Source organism: Ranitomeya variabilis, chromosome 4 (assembly GCF_051348905.1).
Source record: "Ranitomeya variabilis isolate aRanVar5 chromosome 4, aRanVar5.hap1, whole genome shotgun sequence".
NCBI classification, from domain to species: Eukaryota; Metazoa; Chordata; class Amphibia; order Anura; family Dendrobatidae; genus Ranitomeya; species Ranitomeya variabilis.
In genome coordinates, this window is record NC_135235.1 from 536,195,106 (window position 1) to 536,208,349 (window position 13,244).

Sequence of the window (13,244 nt, forward strand, 5' to 3'; positions counted from 1 at the left end):
GAGCTGGAGACAACCAGGCTATAGCTGCTCACAGATTACAGGGCGAGCTGCAGTCACACGGAGACCGTGCAGACAGCCGTAAACGGCGCTGCAAGGCCCAAAAACCCTCCTCTACTTTATCCTATGTAGTGTTTTTCCACAAATTAGCTGGAGACGGGTGGAAAGACACTAATAGGATTTTTTTAAATTAATTAGCAGCAGACTACACTACTTTGAAAAAAAAGAAAATTGATTTGGCGGTATGACGCAGTGAAAAACCCTGAGCTGGAGACAACCAGGCTACAGCTGCTCACAGATTACAGGGCGAGCTGCAGTCACACGGAGACCGTGCAGACAGCCGTAAACGGCGCTGCAAGGCCCAAAAACCCTCCTCTACTTTATCCTATGTAGTGTTTTTCCACAAATTAGCTGTAGACGGGTGGAAAGACACTAATAGGATTTTTTAAAATTAATTAGCAGCAGACTACACTACTTTGAAAAAAAAGAAAATTGATTTGGCGGTATGACGCAGTGAAAAACCCTGAGCTGGAGACAACCAGGCTACGGCTGCTCACAGACTACAGGGCGAGCTGCAGTCACACGGAGACCGTGCAGACAGCCGTAAACGGCGCTGCAAGGCCCAAAAACCCTCCTCTACTTTATCCTATGTAGTGTTTTTCCACAAATTAGCTGGAGACGGGTGGAAAGACACTAATAGGATTTTTTTGAATAAATTAGCAGCAGACTACACTACTTGGGAAAAAAAAAAAAAAAGGAACAGTATGAGGCAATGAACCACCCTCCCTGAACTGAATACAACCAACTATGGATGGCCTATGTGGCTGCACTCAGACTGGAGACTGGGCTGCACTCACACACACACACACACAGACCCTGCAGATCGCTGTGAAAACAGCGCTACAAGGCAAAAGCAAGGTGAATAGTAGGTGAACACAGCGGTTGCTAAATTAGCCTTTGGAAAGCACAAAGAAGCAAATCGCTATCTCTAAACTGTCCCTCAGTCAGCAAACAGCGTCCTGTCACTAACTGAATTCACAGCAGAGTGATCGCAAAATGGCGCCAGCGACTTTTAAACTGCATCATGACATCATTACACCAGCCAATCACAGCCTTGCCAGTAGTTTCATGCCCTCCATGCTAAACAGGATGTGCCCACACTTGGAATCAATCTCATTGGCTGAATTTCTGCTTTTTGAATCTTAGAACTTCCGATTCCGGTATCCGATACGCGGCAAGTATCGGAATCCCGGTATCGGAATTCCGATACCGCAAGTATCGGCCGATACCCGATACTTGCGGTATCGGAATGCTCAACACTACCGATTAGTAAAGAGTTACAATAGTCCAGACGAGAATGAATAAGTGAAACAGTAAGAGTTTTTGCACAATCGAAAGTAAGAAAAAGGCAAATTCTAGAAATGTTTTTGAGATGCAGATAAGAAGAGCGAGTCAGTGATCAGATGTGGGGGTGAATCAAAGCTCAGAACCAAGTATGACCCCAAGGCATCGAGCATGTTGTTTGGGAGTAATGGTGGAACCACACATGGATATGGCAATGTCAGGCAAAGGTAGGAAATGGAAATGCCTCAAGACAAGGAAATGATGTTCTGTTGTGTGTATGTGGCCTCCACATGCCTGTTTGACCTCCCTACAATGCCGGGGCGTGCTTCTGATGAGGCAGCGGATGGTCTCCTGAGGGATCTCCTCCCAGACTTGGACTAAAGCATCCGCCAACTCCTGGACTGTCTGTGGTGCAATGTGACGTTTGTGGATGGTGCAAAACATGATGTCCCAGATGTATTCAATCGGATTCAGGTCTGGAGAATGGGCGGGACAGTCCATAGCTTCAATGCCTTCATCTTGCAGGAACTGCTGACACACTCCAGCCACATGAGGTCTGGCATTGTCCTGCATTAGGAGGAACCCAGGGCCAACAGCACCAGCATATGGTCTCACAAGGGGTCTGAGGATCTCATCTCAGTACCTAATGGCAGTCAGGCTGCTTCTGGCAAGCACATGGAGGGCTGTGCAGTCCTCCAAAGAAATGCCACCCCACACCATTACTGACCTACTGCCAAACCGGTCATGCTGAAGGAGTTGCAGGAAGCAGATCACTCTCCATGTCATCTCCAGACTCTGTCACGTCTGTCACATGTGCTCAGTGTGAACCTGCTTTCATCTGTGAAGAGCACAGGGCACCAGTGGCGAATTTGACAATCCTGGTGTTCTGTGGCAAATGCCAAGCATCCTACACGGTGTTGGGCTGTGAGCACAACCCCCATCTGTGGACGTCAGACACTCAGACCATCCTCATGGAGTCGATTTCTAACTGTTTGTGCAGACACATGCACATTTGTGGCCTCCTGGAGGTCATTTTGCAGGGCTCTGGCAGTGCTCCTCCTGTTCCTCCTTGCACAAAGGCTGAGGTAGCGGCCCTGCTGCTGGGTTTTTGCTTTCCTACGTCCCCCTCCACATCTCCTTTTGTACTGGACTGCCTCCTGGCAGCGCATCCAGTCTCTGGACACTACGCTGACAAACACAGCAAACCTTCTTGCCACAGCTTGCATTGATGTGCCATCCTGGATGAGCTGCACTACCTGATCCACTTGTGTGGGTTGTAGAGTCTGTCTCATGCTACCATGAGTATGAAAGCACAACTCACATTCAAAAGTGACCAAAACATCAGTCAGAAAGCATTGGTATGGAGATGTGGTCTGTGGTTCCAACCTGCAGAACCACTCCTTTATTGAGTGTGCCTTGATAATTGCCAATAATTTCCATCTGTTGTCTATTCCAGGGGTGTCAAACTGCATTCCTCAAGGGCTGCAAACAGGTCATGTTTTCAGGATTTCCTTGTATTGCACAGGTGATCATTTAATCGCCTGCACAGAATGATTCCAGCACCTTGTGCAATGAGAAGGAAATCTTGAAAACATGCATGGTTTGAGGCCCTCGAGGAATGCAGTTTGACACCCCTGGTCTATTCCATTTGCACAACGGCATGTGAAATTGATTGTCAAACAGTGTTGCTTCCTAAGTGAACAGTTTGATTTCACAGAAGTTCGATTTACATGGAGTTATATTCTGTTGTTTAAGTGTTCAATTTATTTTTCTGAGCAGTGTATATACCCCAACCTGGTATATATACTGTATCCCCCATCCTGGTAAATATATCCCCAATCCTGGTATATGAACCTTATCCTTGGCCCCATCCTGGTATATATATCAACTATCTTGGTGTATATATCCCCTATCCTGGTTAATATTTCCCCCATCCTAGTATATATGTGCGATATCCTCAGCCCCATCCTGTATGTATGTCCCTTATTCTGGGCCCCACTCTGCTATACATATCCCCCAACCTGAACTATATATATATATCTCTCATCCTAGTAAATATTTCCCCCATCCTCCTATATGTCACTTATGGTGAGCCACCTCTGGTATATATATATATATATATATATATATATATATATATATATAAATCCCCTATCCTGGTATATATATTCCCCATCTTAATAAATATTTCCCCCATCTTAGTATATATGTCCAATATTCTCAGCCCCAGAGAGAGAGCAAGAGAGAGAAAATTGATCCACCTTCAGGAACTTTGCAAAAATTTTTTGGATAACGTCTAAAAATATATCTTTGTCAGACTCCACTTCTTCTTAAAATATTGTTGTATAACTTAAATGAAAATAATCTATATTCATCATAGATAGTAGGAAACATTCTTAATAGAACATGATATATTGGATCAGGTCCAAATGGCTGTCAAGAATCATGTCTATAACCAAATCCAATATGCCAACATACTACTAACATACTAATTTGGTTCCCCTTGATTCCTATTTGACTGACACTCGTAGACTTCACGTGAAGTGAATACAGTACAAGTGAAAATCTTGATCTGCAGACATGAGCTGGGATAATTTTTCTCTTCCAATTTCCTCAGGCTTCTCATAATCCTCTACTAGATGTCTTCAACAAAGATAGGTACATGCCATTTTCTATTTTTATTTTTTTTACACTAAACCATGTATACTGCTTTTTGCTGGAATGTGAAAGCTTGGAAATTGACCAATAAAAGTCCTTTCCTTAAATGTACATAACCCCCCATATACATAGGCCTTCATTATCGCAAAGAGTACCGCACGACTGGCAGAGAAGAATGAAAATGGCTTCATTCATTTCTTACACTGCTCTGTTAAAATGAAAGCTGAGTTCTGATTAGTTGTTATAAAAACCATTTCACTGTAAGACAGTGGTAATGAATGAGTCCCCACAAGGGTCTGGTTTTCATGGCCCTATATTATTCTTCCTAATACAGTATCGGTTATTAAAACACATGATAGCCATTTGCATGAAAGAGGAAGAGTTTAATGAAAATATGACATGAGAAACATGACTTCAGCACACAATGTACAATCTTTACAGTGGATCATCAACCATTACAACACTAATAGAATGTGCTATATACTCAACAGTATATTCATAAATTAAGAATTAGGTATAATGACCGAGAAAACTATAAGAACATATTAACCTTCATGTGCGTAAACTACAGCATACATATACTATTAAAATAATTTACTTAACATATTATTTGCTCACATGCTGAAAACTCTAATAAAGTCTGGATATCTAGATGGCCATACACCAAGATGTCTGCTATCTTATCTCTCCAACTCCCCCCACACAGACACATTCAGTTCAGCTAAGCATGCATATGTTTTGGGAGTAGAGAAAGCCGCTGCCAGAGATGTCTGCCACTAACTTATCTCCTAAAAGCAAAAAAGGAACAGGCCATGAAATTCAGCATACCTAATCCTTCCCTCCCATTGCATCGAGTGTTGAAGGGATTTGGGAGGTCCCCATACATAACAGATAAATGGCCAGTCACACCAAAAGAGGTGGGTTTAGCTGACTATTGTTTAATGTGTATGGGTTATTAAATAGTTTCTGTCACCAATTTAATGCTTTGAAGACCAAATAGCAGAAGCTCATCACTGACTAGCAGCAGTAGATAAAGAAGTTTTATCAAAAATACGGTAAGAAATGACCGAGTATTAGAATTGGAATTTCTAAGCCTTCTTTAAGTTACTCTCAGATGGGGAAGCTAAAACCTGGTGACAAATTCTTGTTAATATTCTTTTACCACAGAAACCTAGAATTTGATATATACTTGCAACTGTAGTATACTGTTGCCTGGTTGCCCCTTTTAACATAATAATATATTTTTTTTATAGATCCTTGGATCTGCCAAATGTGTTTTTAACATTTTTGGCTGGCTCTCTCGAGCATTTAATTCAACATATTGGATCCTTCTTTCCTCTAATTTCATCTGTTATAAGAGAACAGGGAGGCCCCCAAAAATATAAGTGATCCTGTCAAAATCAACATCTTTGGCAAACTTTACTCTAAAGTGTATGAGGGGCTTAGGTAATAAAGGGTCCCTCACTAAATATTTTGTTTTAAGGCCTCCATGACCTTGAAGCAGCCATGGGACCGTTAACATTAGGTCCTCTATAATTCTAACGTAAGGAATGAAATCCCCCTGCCAATTTAATAAATCTACTCTCAATGTTACTGGTGTCTACTGAGAAGGAAGGTCATTGTACCTTATTCATGTCCACTTTAAAGTTAATTAAGGAAGAAATTAAGAAAATGGATAGAAATATATCAAGAATGAGAAGTGACACGTATAATCCACTACCGCTTCTCTTCAAAGGTTAATTAGCATTTACTGTGTACATGGCTTGCAACATGATGTGTCTTCATTGAGTGATGAGATTCTGAAAATAAGAAGAGAATTAATGTATTTTGGTTTACATTAATGATGCTGGACATTACAACAGAGAACATAACAAACTCGAGATATATAGAATCAAACTATTAATAAAGAGGACCAAACATTAAAGGTTTTTGCTACCTCATCAGAGAGCAGCATGATGTAGGCACCCTGAAGCCAAAGATGTATCACTTACTTTACCGGGTGCAGCAGTTGTGACACAATCAGAGTTTTTAGATTTAGCAATACAGCAGAGCTGAGAAAGCTGCCCCCACCCACATCAGGCTCTCTGTGTACATTGTCTATTAACAGTGAGCTGCTTATCACAGGAGGGGGTGGAGCTGGACTAGCATGCATTTATTGCTTTATCTGCTGTAGTCCCAGCAATGATAATCATCAAGTGATAAAACCTTTATTGTAAGTAAAGAACAGCACACACCCTGACATGTGACACATCGTTGAAATCTGTGTTTTAACCCGTACCTCAGATAACATAGCAAAAATCTGCTTTAAGCAGATTAAAGATTCCCTTTAAGTATATAGCGGAGAACCTGTAAATCCTGAGAGTTTTCTAATTGTATTTAGATAATAGGATGAAGTATGTAGTTTGAAGTGAGTTTCTAAAGTGTCCTCTATTCTTTCATGATGAAGGAGAAAAAGTTGTAGCCGTCTGTGGAGTGCTATGGGTAAAATCTGAATGCATGGGTGAATAGTTATTCACCCATACATTCGGATTTTAGCCATAGAGCTCCACAGACTGCTACACCTTTTTCTCCTACATCATTCTGTATCCCTCTTCCTGAGGGTTTGTGGCAGGAACAGCTAAGAGCATAGTAAATTCCATTGAGAAGCTTAAGGACCTGCAGTGTCCGGGCAATACTAGATCCACACTTCCCAGCTTAAGGACCTGCAGTGACGCGTATCCTGTTCCCTGATCACGTGACCAGAACCCAGAAGTGCTGGCCAGCAGTGGTGGTGCATGGCAGTCTCCAATGATTCTCAGGGATCATCCCTTCAAGCTCGCACTGGGGTTGTGCAGGGGTGCACAACCCCATTAGGTGAGTGGCCACTTGGCCCCTGCTTGATAATCACCAGTTTTCACACATTTTGCCCTCCTTGCTTATTGTTCTCATTACATCTCTATTCTTTCATGGGATGTAGATTCTATACGGAGCATATTAGTACAGTAGGCCAAGGGAAAACAGACATCTCGCTGCTATAGGGCCATTGGTTCAAGTTAACCCAGCCTTCGTTAGTTTATTCTTCCCTGCTATATAGTAGCAAACAACTTCCACCAGTAGGGGCATAGCTAAAGGTGGTGCAGAGAGGTGGGAGATAACCCTTCGGTTTCACATAACAAGACAGCAGTCTTATGAATGTCACATGGTAGGGGAGAACCAGGTTATATGTGTTGACTTGCGCCCAGGAGTTTAAAGTTATGCTTCCACCCAAGGGTCATTAAAGCCCTGAGTATAGGGAATAAATTGCAGATCTTTCTGTGTTGAGTGTCAAAATCCTGCACTCTAAAGGAGGGTCATTTTTATCCTTTCTTATGTGACTCTCTGTTTTTGATGCATTGTACTTTTAAACGGTAGGACTATGAAAACACAGGCTACATACCATGTTTGAATGCTGAAGCATGATGATCTGATCCACTGTAAAAGAATGACAATGATGTTACTGTAACTCTAAAAATACATTTTATTGTATTAGAATATGAAAAGTTTTCTAGTTTCACCATTCTCAACTTAACTAGAGAATGCTGAACTAATGTTGAACATCAAATGCTTGACGAGATACATACTGAATATCATGACCTTCCAGCAGACGTTTGTAAGTGGCGATCTCCATTTCCAGGTGGGTCTTTTGGTCCATGAGGATTTTGTACTCATGGTTTTGGCGTTCTAGATCAGATCTGATCTGAGACAGCTGAGCCTCCACTTTGTTGATGAGACTTTGTAGCTGTGAAAGCTGGGATCCAAATGTAGCTTCGGTTTCGGCTAAAGTGCCTTCCAGGGCAGATTTCTGGATTAACCATAAGAAATTATTAGTAAAAAAGATGGATAAAAAACATGTTCAAATACAGTTTGTTGGCTAAGTTCTTGAATGTGTTGTCATCCATATTAGAACACACATATAATAAATGGAACAAAGTAGCTGGGCGATCCTGTTAGAGATTTTGCATTGGAGCCCAGGAACATCTGCTGACACTTCTGGACTTCACGTACCTAGTGTTCCACCATGTATTCATATATTCATAAATTCAGCTGAATTGGAGATAAACTTACCATGCTCAACTGACTTTGTAGTTCAATCTCCAAGGTTTGTATTTTTCGTTTCAGGTCAATGACTTCAGTTTGGACAGACTGCAGTTGCTCAGAGCCAGATGCAACCTCTTGGTTAAGATCTTCTGTCTACATATGTAAAATAGGATAACTTTGCATTAGAAAAATGGTCTTGCTCACTTTACTTTAAATTGAGATTATGGGTAAACAAAACTATTCAGATGAAGGACTTTATGTTTCCTTCACTTTCCATTATAGTAAGGCACATAATTCTTTTTAATGATCTTTTGATTCAGTAGAATAATGTGGAGCTTGGATGTTGTAAATTTAATAGTAACACTTCCGATATGCAGCCATCACACAGTAGCTGACTATGGGTCCTAATGATGTATCTAGAGGTAACTGGTTTTGTTTAATACAATCCATACTCTATATCCTTCTATGTGTATAAAACAATATTCTTTTAAAAACGTACCCTTTGCCGGAACATGGCCTCTACTTCTCTTAGATTGCGTTCCATTAAATTCTCGTATTGCTGCCTTATCTCAGCCAAGGTTCTGTTCAGATCTACAGATGGAGCTGCATCAACTTCTACATTGATTCTGGCACCTAGTTGGGCTCGCAGGGAGTTTACTTCCTATGAATAGACAATCTATGGTTTAGTATGTGCTTCTACAAATGAACTTATTAGTGCTCTACAGAAATATTGGAAAAAAGACAAATAAATCATATCTGCAGCCAGAATAGTTTGTCCTGTGTGTGTTTTTGGTTCAGGTTCAACACATCCATGTTGCTTTCTGTATGGTTTTTGACACATGTATCAAGAAGTCCTGAGTTGATCAACATATTGGGTCAATTAACATCAATAACTCTTATTTAATGTATACCAGGATACAAGGATTAATTATTTAAATATATTATGTTGAAACTGATAATTAAACAAAGTAGAGAGTTTACTTATGTAGTCCTGCTACTGTAGATTGCATCAGTAAATATTTCCCATGATGACCTTTTACCTCATCATGGTTTCTCTTCATCTGCTGCAGTTCTTCTTGGAGGTTTTGGACCTGACTTTCTAGGCTGCATGTCTCCCGATTGAGTTCTTCTAGAAGCATTCTCAAGCCATTCACATCAGCTTCAGCTGAGTTGCTTAACTGACGCTCCATTTCAAACCTGAGAACATAATTAAATCACAATTTATTTTATTTTCTGTCATCAACTTCTTCTTACATAATCTAATGCTCATTACATACTTGTTTCTGAAATCATCTGCTGCCAGGCGAGCATTATCTATTTGTAGTACAAGACGGGCATTTTCTATACTTGTTGATGAAATCTATAGAAGATTGTGATAATAGAAACAATTGAAAAACAAATTTAATGAATTGCTCACAGTTGACCTTAATGTACACATTCATTATTTTACCTGGCTTTGTAGCTCTTGAATAGTCCTGAAGTAGCAGCTGAAGTCAGGTAAGGTGCTGGGTTGATTCCTCTCATACCAGTCACGAATATTCCCTTCCAGTTGGGCATTTTGTTGCTCTAAAGATCGAACTTTATCTAAATAAGATGCCAGACGATCATTCAGATGTTGCATGGTTTCTTTCTCATTGACACTAAATAGGCCATAACTGTGGGATTTCCCATGACTATGGTGGCCACTATGACTGGTTCCATGAGAAGAATGCTTGGAGATAGAGATTCCTTTGCCTCCTGATCCTCCATGAACACTTGGAGCTCTGCACAAGTTTCCATGATGGCCTTTGTGTGAACTTCCACAATTTGAGAGATGGGAGCCTCCACCATAGTGAACTTTGTGAGAATATCCATGGTGGGAAACACTGGATCCAATATGGTGAGAAGTATGGGAACCTCCATGAAGGGAAATATGAGATCCTCCATGATGAATCTTATGGGTTTTTCCATGAGTGACACCATAGACGTGGGTTGAGATCCTAGGAGAATGACTGTCAACATGACACTTTCCATGATGTGATCCAGCAGATGAGAATGCACTGTGGCTCATGGTTACAAAATCTGTGGAATTACAGAAGATAGAGAATTGAATATCAGTCTTACTGTAGGCTCTTCAAGGTATGTTCTGGGTCTGTCTTGATCGCTTATATAGGGAAGAAGGGGAGTGTCACGTAAACCAATTTTTATTACACGAATACTCAACTGTCTGGGTATTCATGTGTTTTATATGCTTTGGTAAAGTGCTTAACATTAATCATTTTGCTAGCGGTATGAAAAGCATCAGACACTCAGTTATAAAACTTCTTACAATTAATCCATAGTTGACTGGTAAATGAAAGGACCAAACATTCCACACCCTACCAGTAGCACTGGAAGTCTGTGGCTTCAGTACTGATAATGGGTAACTGAGCAAGAATGTTAAACTTTCAGGATTTGTATAGATACAGTGGGTATACAAACTCTATACAGCTATGTGAAAATGTCACGTTTCTGTCATGTAAATAAACCGTACTAAGAAGAATCAGTTTAGAACGTTTCCTGTTGTGAATTCCGCTCTTGGGCTCCCTCCGGTGGTTGTAAGTGGCACTTTTGTGAGTTCTGCTCTTGGACTCCCTCCTGTGGTTTTGAGTGGAATGGCTGCTTCTTGGATTTAGCATCAGCAGCTGCTTCCACTGATTGTCTTTCTGGCTCGGCTATTTTAGTCTGGCCTTATCCCTCAGCCAATGCCAGTTGTCAATTGTTCCTGCTTGGAGTCACAGCTCTTTTGGATTTCCCTGACACTCTGACCAGTTCAGCAAAGATAAGTCCTTGCTTGTCCTTTTGCAGTCCACTTGTTGTGGACTTGATTGTTCAGCACATTCTATGTTTTTCTCTTAGTCCAGCTTATCAGTATGGATCTATTCAGCTAAGCTGGAAGCTCTGGGCAGCAGATTTTGCCCTCCACACCTTTAGTCAGGTGTGGAGATTTTTGCATTCTCTGCGTAGGACTTTTTTCTAGTTTTTATTACTGACCGCACAGTGTTCTGTCCTGTACTATCTGTCTAGCTAGAATTGGCCTCCTTTGCTACATCTTTTTTCATTCTACGTATGTCATTTCCATCTCCACTCACAGTCATTATTTGTGGGGGCTGTCCTATCCTTTGGGGATTTTCTCTGAGGCAAGATAGCTTTCCTGTTTCTACCTTTAGGGGTAGTTAGTTCTTAGGCTGTGACGAGGTGTCTAGGGAGTGACAGGAACATCCCACGGCTACTTCTAGTGTTGTGTTAAGATCAGGAACTGCGGTCAGTATAGTTACCACCTGCTCAGAGCTAGTCGCATGTCGCTCCTAAATCACCAGTCCCTAGCAGTTTCCCTCCTATAATGTCACCTACTGACCTATAACCTGTACAATTCAATTGAAAAGCACGAGCTGTCAAATTGCGAGGTCATCTCCTCTGAACAGCTCTGTTCAGGTCAACTCATGAATTTTCATGTGATATATTATGACTAAGGGCGTTTTTGCCAGAAACGTGTCACTTTTAATGTTTTCCTTGGACATTGTTCATTTTAATGGTTTTTAATAAATAATTGTTTATGTTTATACTTACTGGATGGACATGGATGCTGGATGCTCTTGTTGTTATGGCTGTGGTTCACTAGCTGGGTCCAGCACCCTCCAGTCACAAAGTTCTCGGCTACCAGTATTTAATCCAACAAATTTTCAATTGCGTTCAGGACTGGACTCTGGCTGAGCCATTTTGAAACCTTGATATTCTTCTGATGAAGCCATTTTTTGTTGACTTGGAGGCATTCTTAGGGATATTGACATGCTGTATGGTGAAATTCATCTTCATCTTAGACTTGCTGATTGTTAGCAGTGTCATGAAGTTTATGACACAAGATTGATATTTGGAACTGTTCATAATTCACTGTACTTTGACTAAAGCCCCAGTATCAGCTGCCAAAAAAAAAGCCTCAAAGCCACTAATATGCAGTCTTGGCTTTGCACCAAACATACCTTTTGGAATTATGTCAAAAAGTTCAACCTTGGTCTCATCAGACCATAACACATTTTTCCACATGTTTTTAACAGGCTTGAAGTAAGTTTTGGCAAAACATAGCCAGGCTTGAATGTTTTTCTTTGTAAGAAAAGACTTTTGTCTTGCCAATCTACTCCATTGTCCAAACATCTGAAGAATATAGATTATTGTTACCTTCAGTACACAACCAGTACTTGCCAGAAATTCCCACAGCTTCTTTAATGTTGCTGTAGGCCTATGGCAGCTTCCCAGACCATTTTTGTCTTCTTTCCTTTTCATCCTTTTTGGAGGTATGTATAGTTCTAGGTAATGTCACTGTTGTACCAAATTTAAACCACTTCTTGATGACCATCTTCACAGTGTTGCATGGTATATTTAAAAGAGTTGTCGGGTCAAAACCGATATGTCTGCAGTCACTCTGTGACTGCAGACTTATGAATCACCCCAGTGCACACACTGTGCGCTGTGTTGATTCGCCGATTTCAGACCAAGGAACGGAGGGTATGTATGAGTTATACATACCCCCGGTCAGTGGGTGCAGCCTCGCTCCATACAATTGTATGGTGTGAGACTCTGCCCACTGGCCAGGGGTATGTATAGCTCATACATACCCTCCGTTCCTTGGTCTGAAATCGGCGAATCACCACAGTGCACAGTGTGTGCACTGGGGTGATTCATAAGTCTGCAGTCACACAAAGTGACTGCAGACTTTTCGATTTCACCGTACCAACCTTTTAATGCCCTGGACATTTTTTGTATGCTTTTTCTGACTGATAACTTTCAGCAATACGATAGATCTCATTGCTGTGCTATAGCTTATAAGCTATTTACGGATCTAGACTTTTACTTTAAAATATAGTAAAAAAGTCAGTAAAATTCTACTAGAGCAGCTAAAATGTATATGGAATGAATCAGAATCACGGTAAATGATGATAGCTACAGTGACTTGCGAAAGTATTCACCCTCTTAGCTTTTTATCTATTTTGTTACATTGCCTAAAGACATGTGGGAGACTCCTCAAAGATATAGAGGAAGGTGCTGTGCTCAGCAAGGTAAATGGTATGTCTGACACGAAACCAACTCAGCTCATCAACCCTAGAACACAATCCCCATAGTGGCGTCATGATGCTATGAGGATTGTTGTGAATTTGGATTCTGGGCTCCCCCGG

The 13,244-nt window shown here is 41.0% G+C and overlaps 1 protein-coding gene across 1 annotated transcript; it reads right to left on the reverse strand.

Moving 5' to 3' along the window:
- Positions 1–5,375: 5,375 nt before the first annotated feature.
- On the reverse strand, positions 5,376–10,152 carry LOC143769130 (keratin, type I cytoskeletal 19-like). Its single transcript, XM_077257712.1, has 8 exons — positions 9,506–10,152; positions 9,333–9,415; positions 9,096–9,252; positions 8,555–8,716; positions 8,083–8,208; positions 7,599–7,819; positions 7,415–7,449; positions 5,376–5,798 (listed from the first exon to the last, which is right to left on the reverse strand). The coding sequence occupies exons 1-8, from the start codon at positions 10,103–10,105 to the stop codon at positions 5,740–5,742; spliced, it is 1,443 nt and encodes a 480-aa protein (XP_077113827.1). The 5' UTR covers positions 10,106–10,152; the 3' UTR covers positions 5,376–5,739.
- Between the last annotated feature and the right edge of the window lie 3,092 nt (positions 10,153–13,244).

What these genes read in the sequence shown, in the direction of transcription:
- LOC143769130 (XM_077257712.1), bottom strand. Translation starts at nt 10,105, where the DNA reads ATGAGCCACAGTGCATTCTCATCTGCTGGATCACATCATGGAAAGTGT. An exon ending in GCAGATGATTTCAGAAACAA is followed by an intron (nt 9,253 to 9,332) that starts GTATGTAATGAG and finishes TTATGTTCTCAG; the next exon opens with GTTTGAAATGGAGCGTCAGT. An exon ending in TGCTTCAGCATTCAAACATG is followed by an intron (nt 5,799 to 7,414) that starts GTATGTAGCCTG and finishes TCTTATTTTCAG; the next exon opens with AATCTCATCACTCAATGAAG.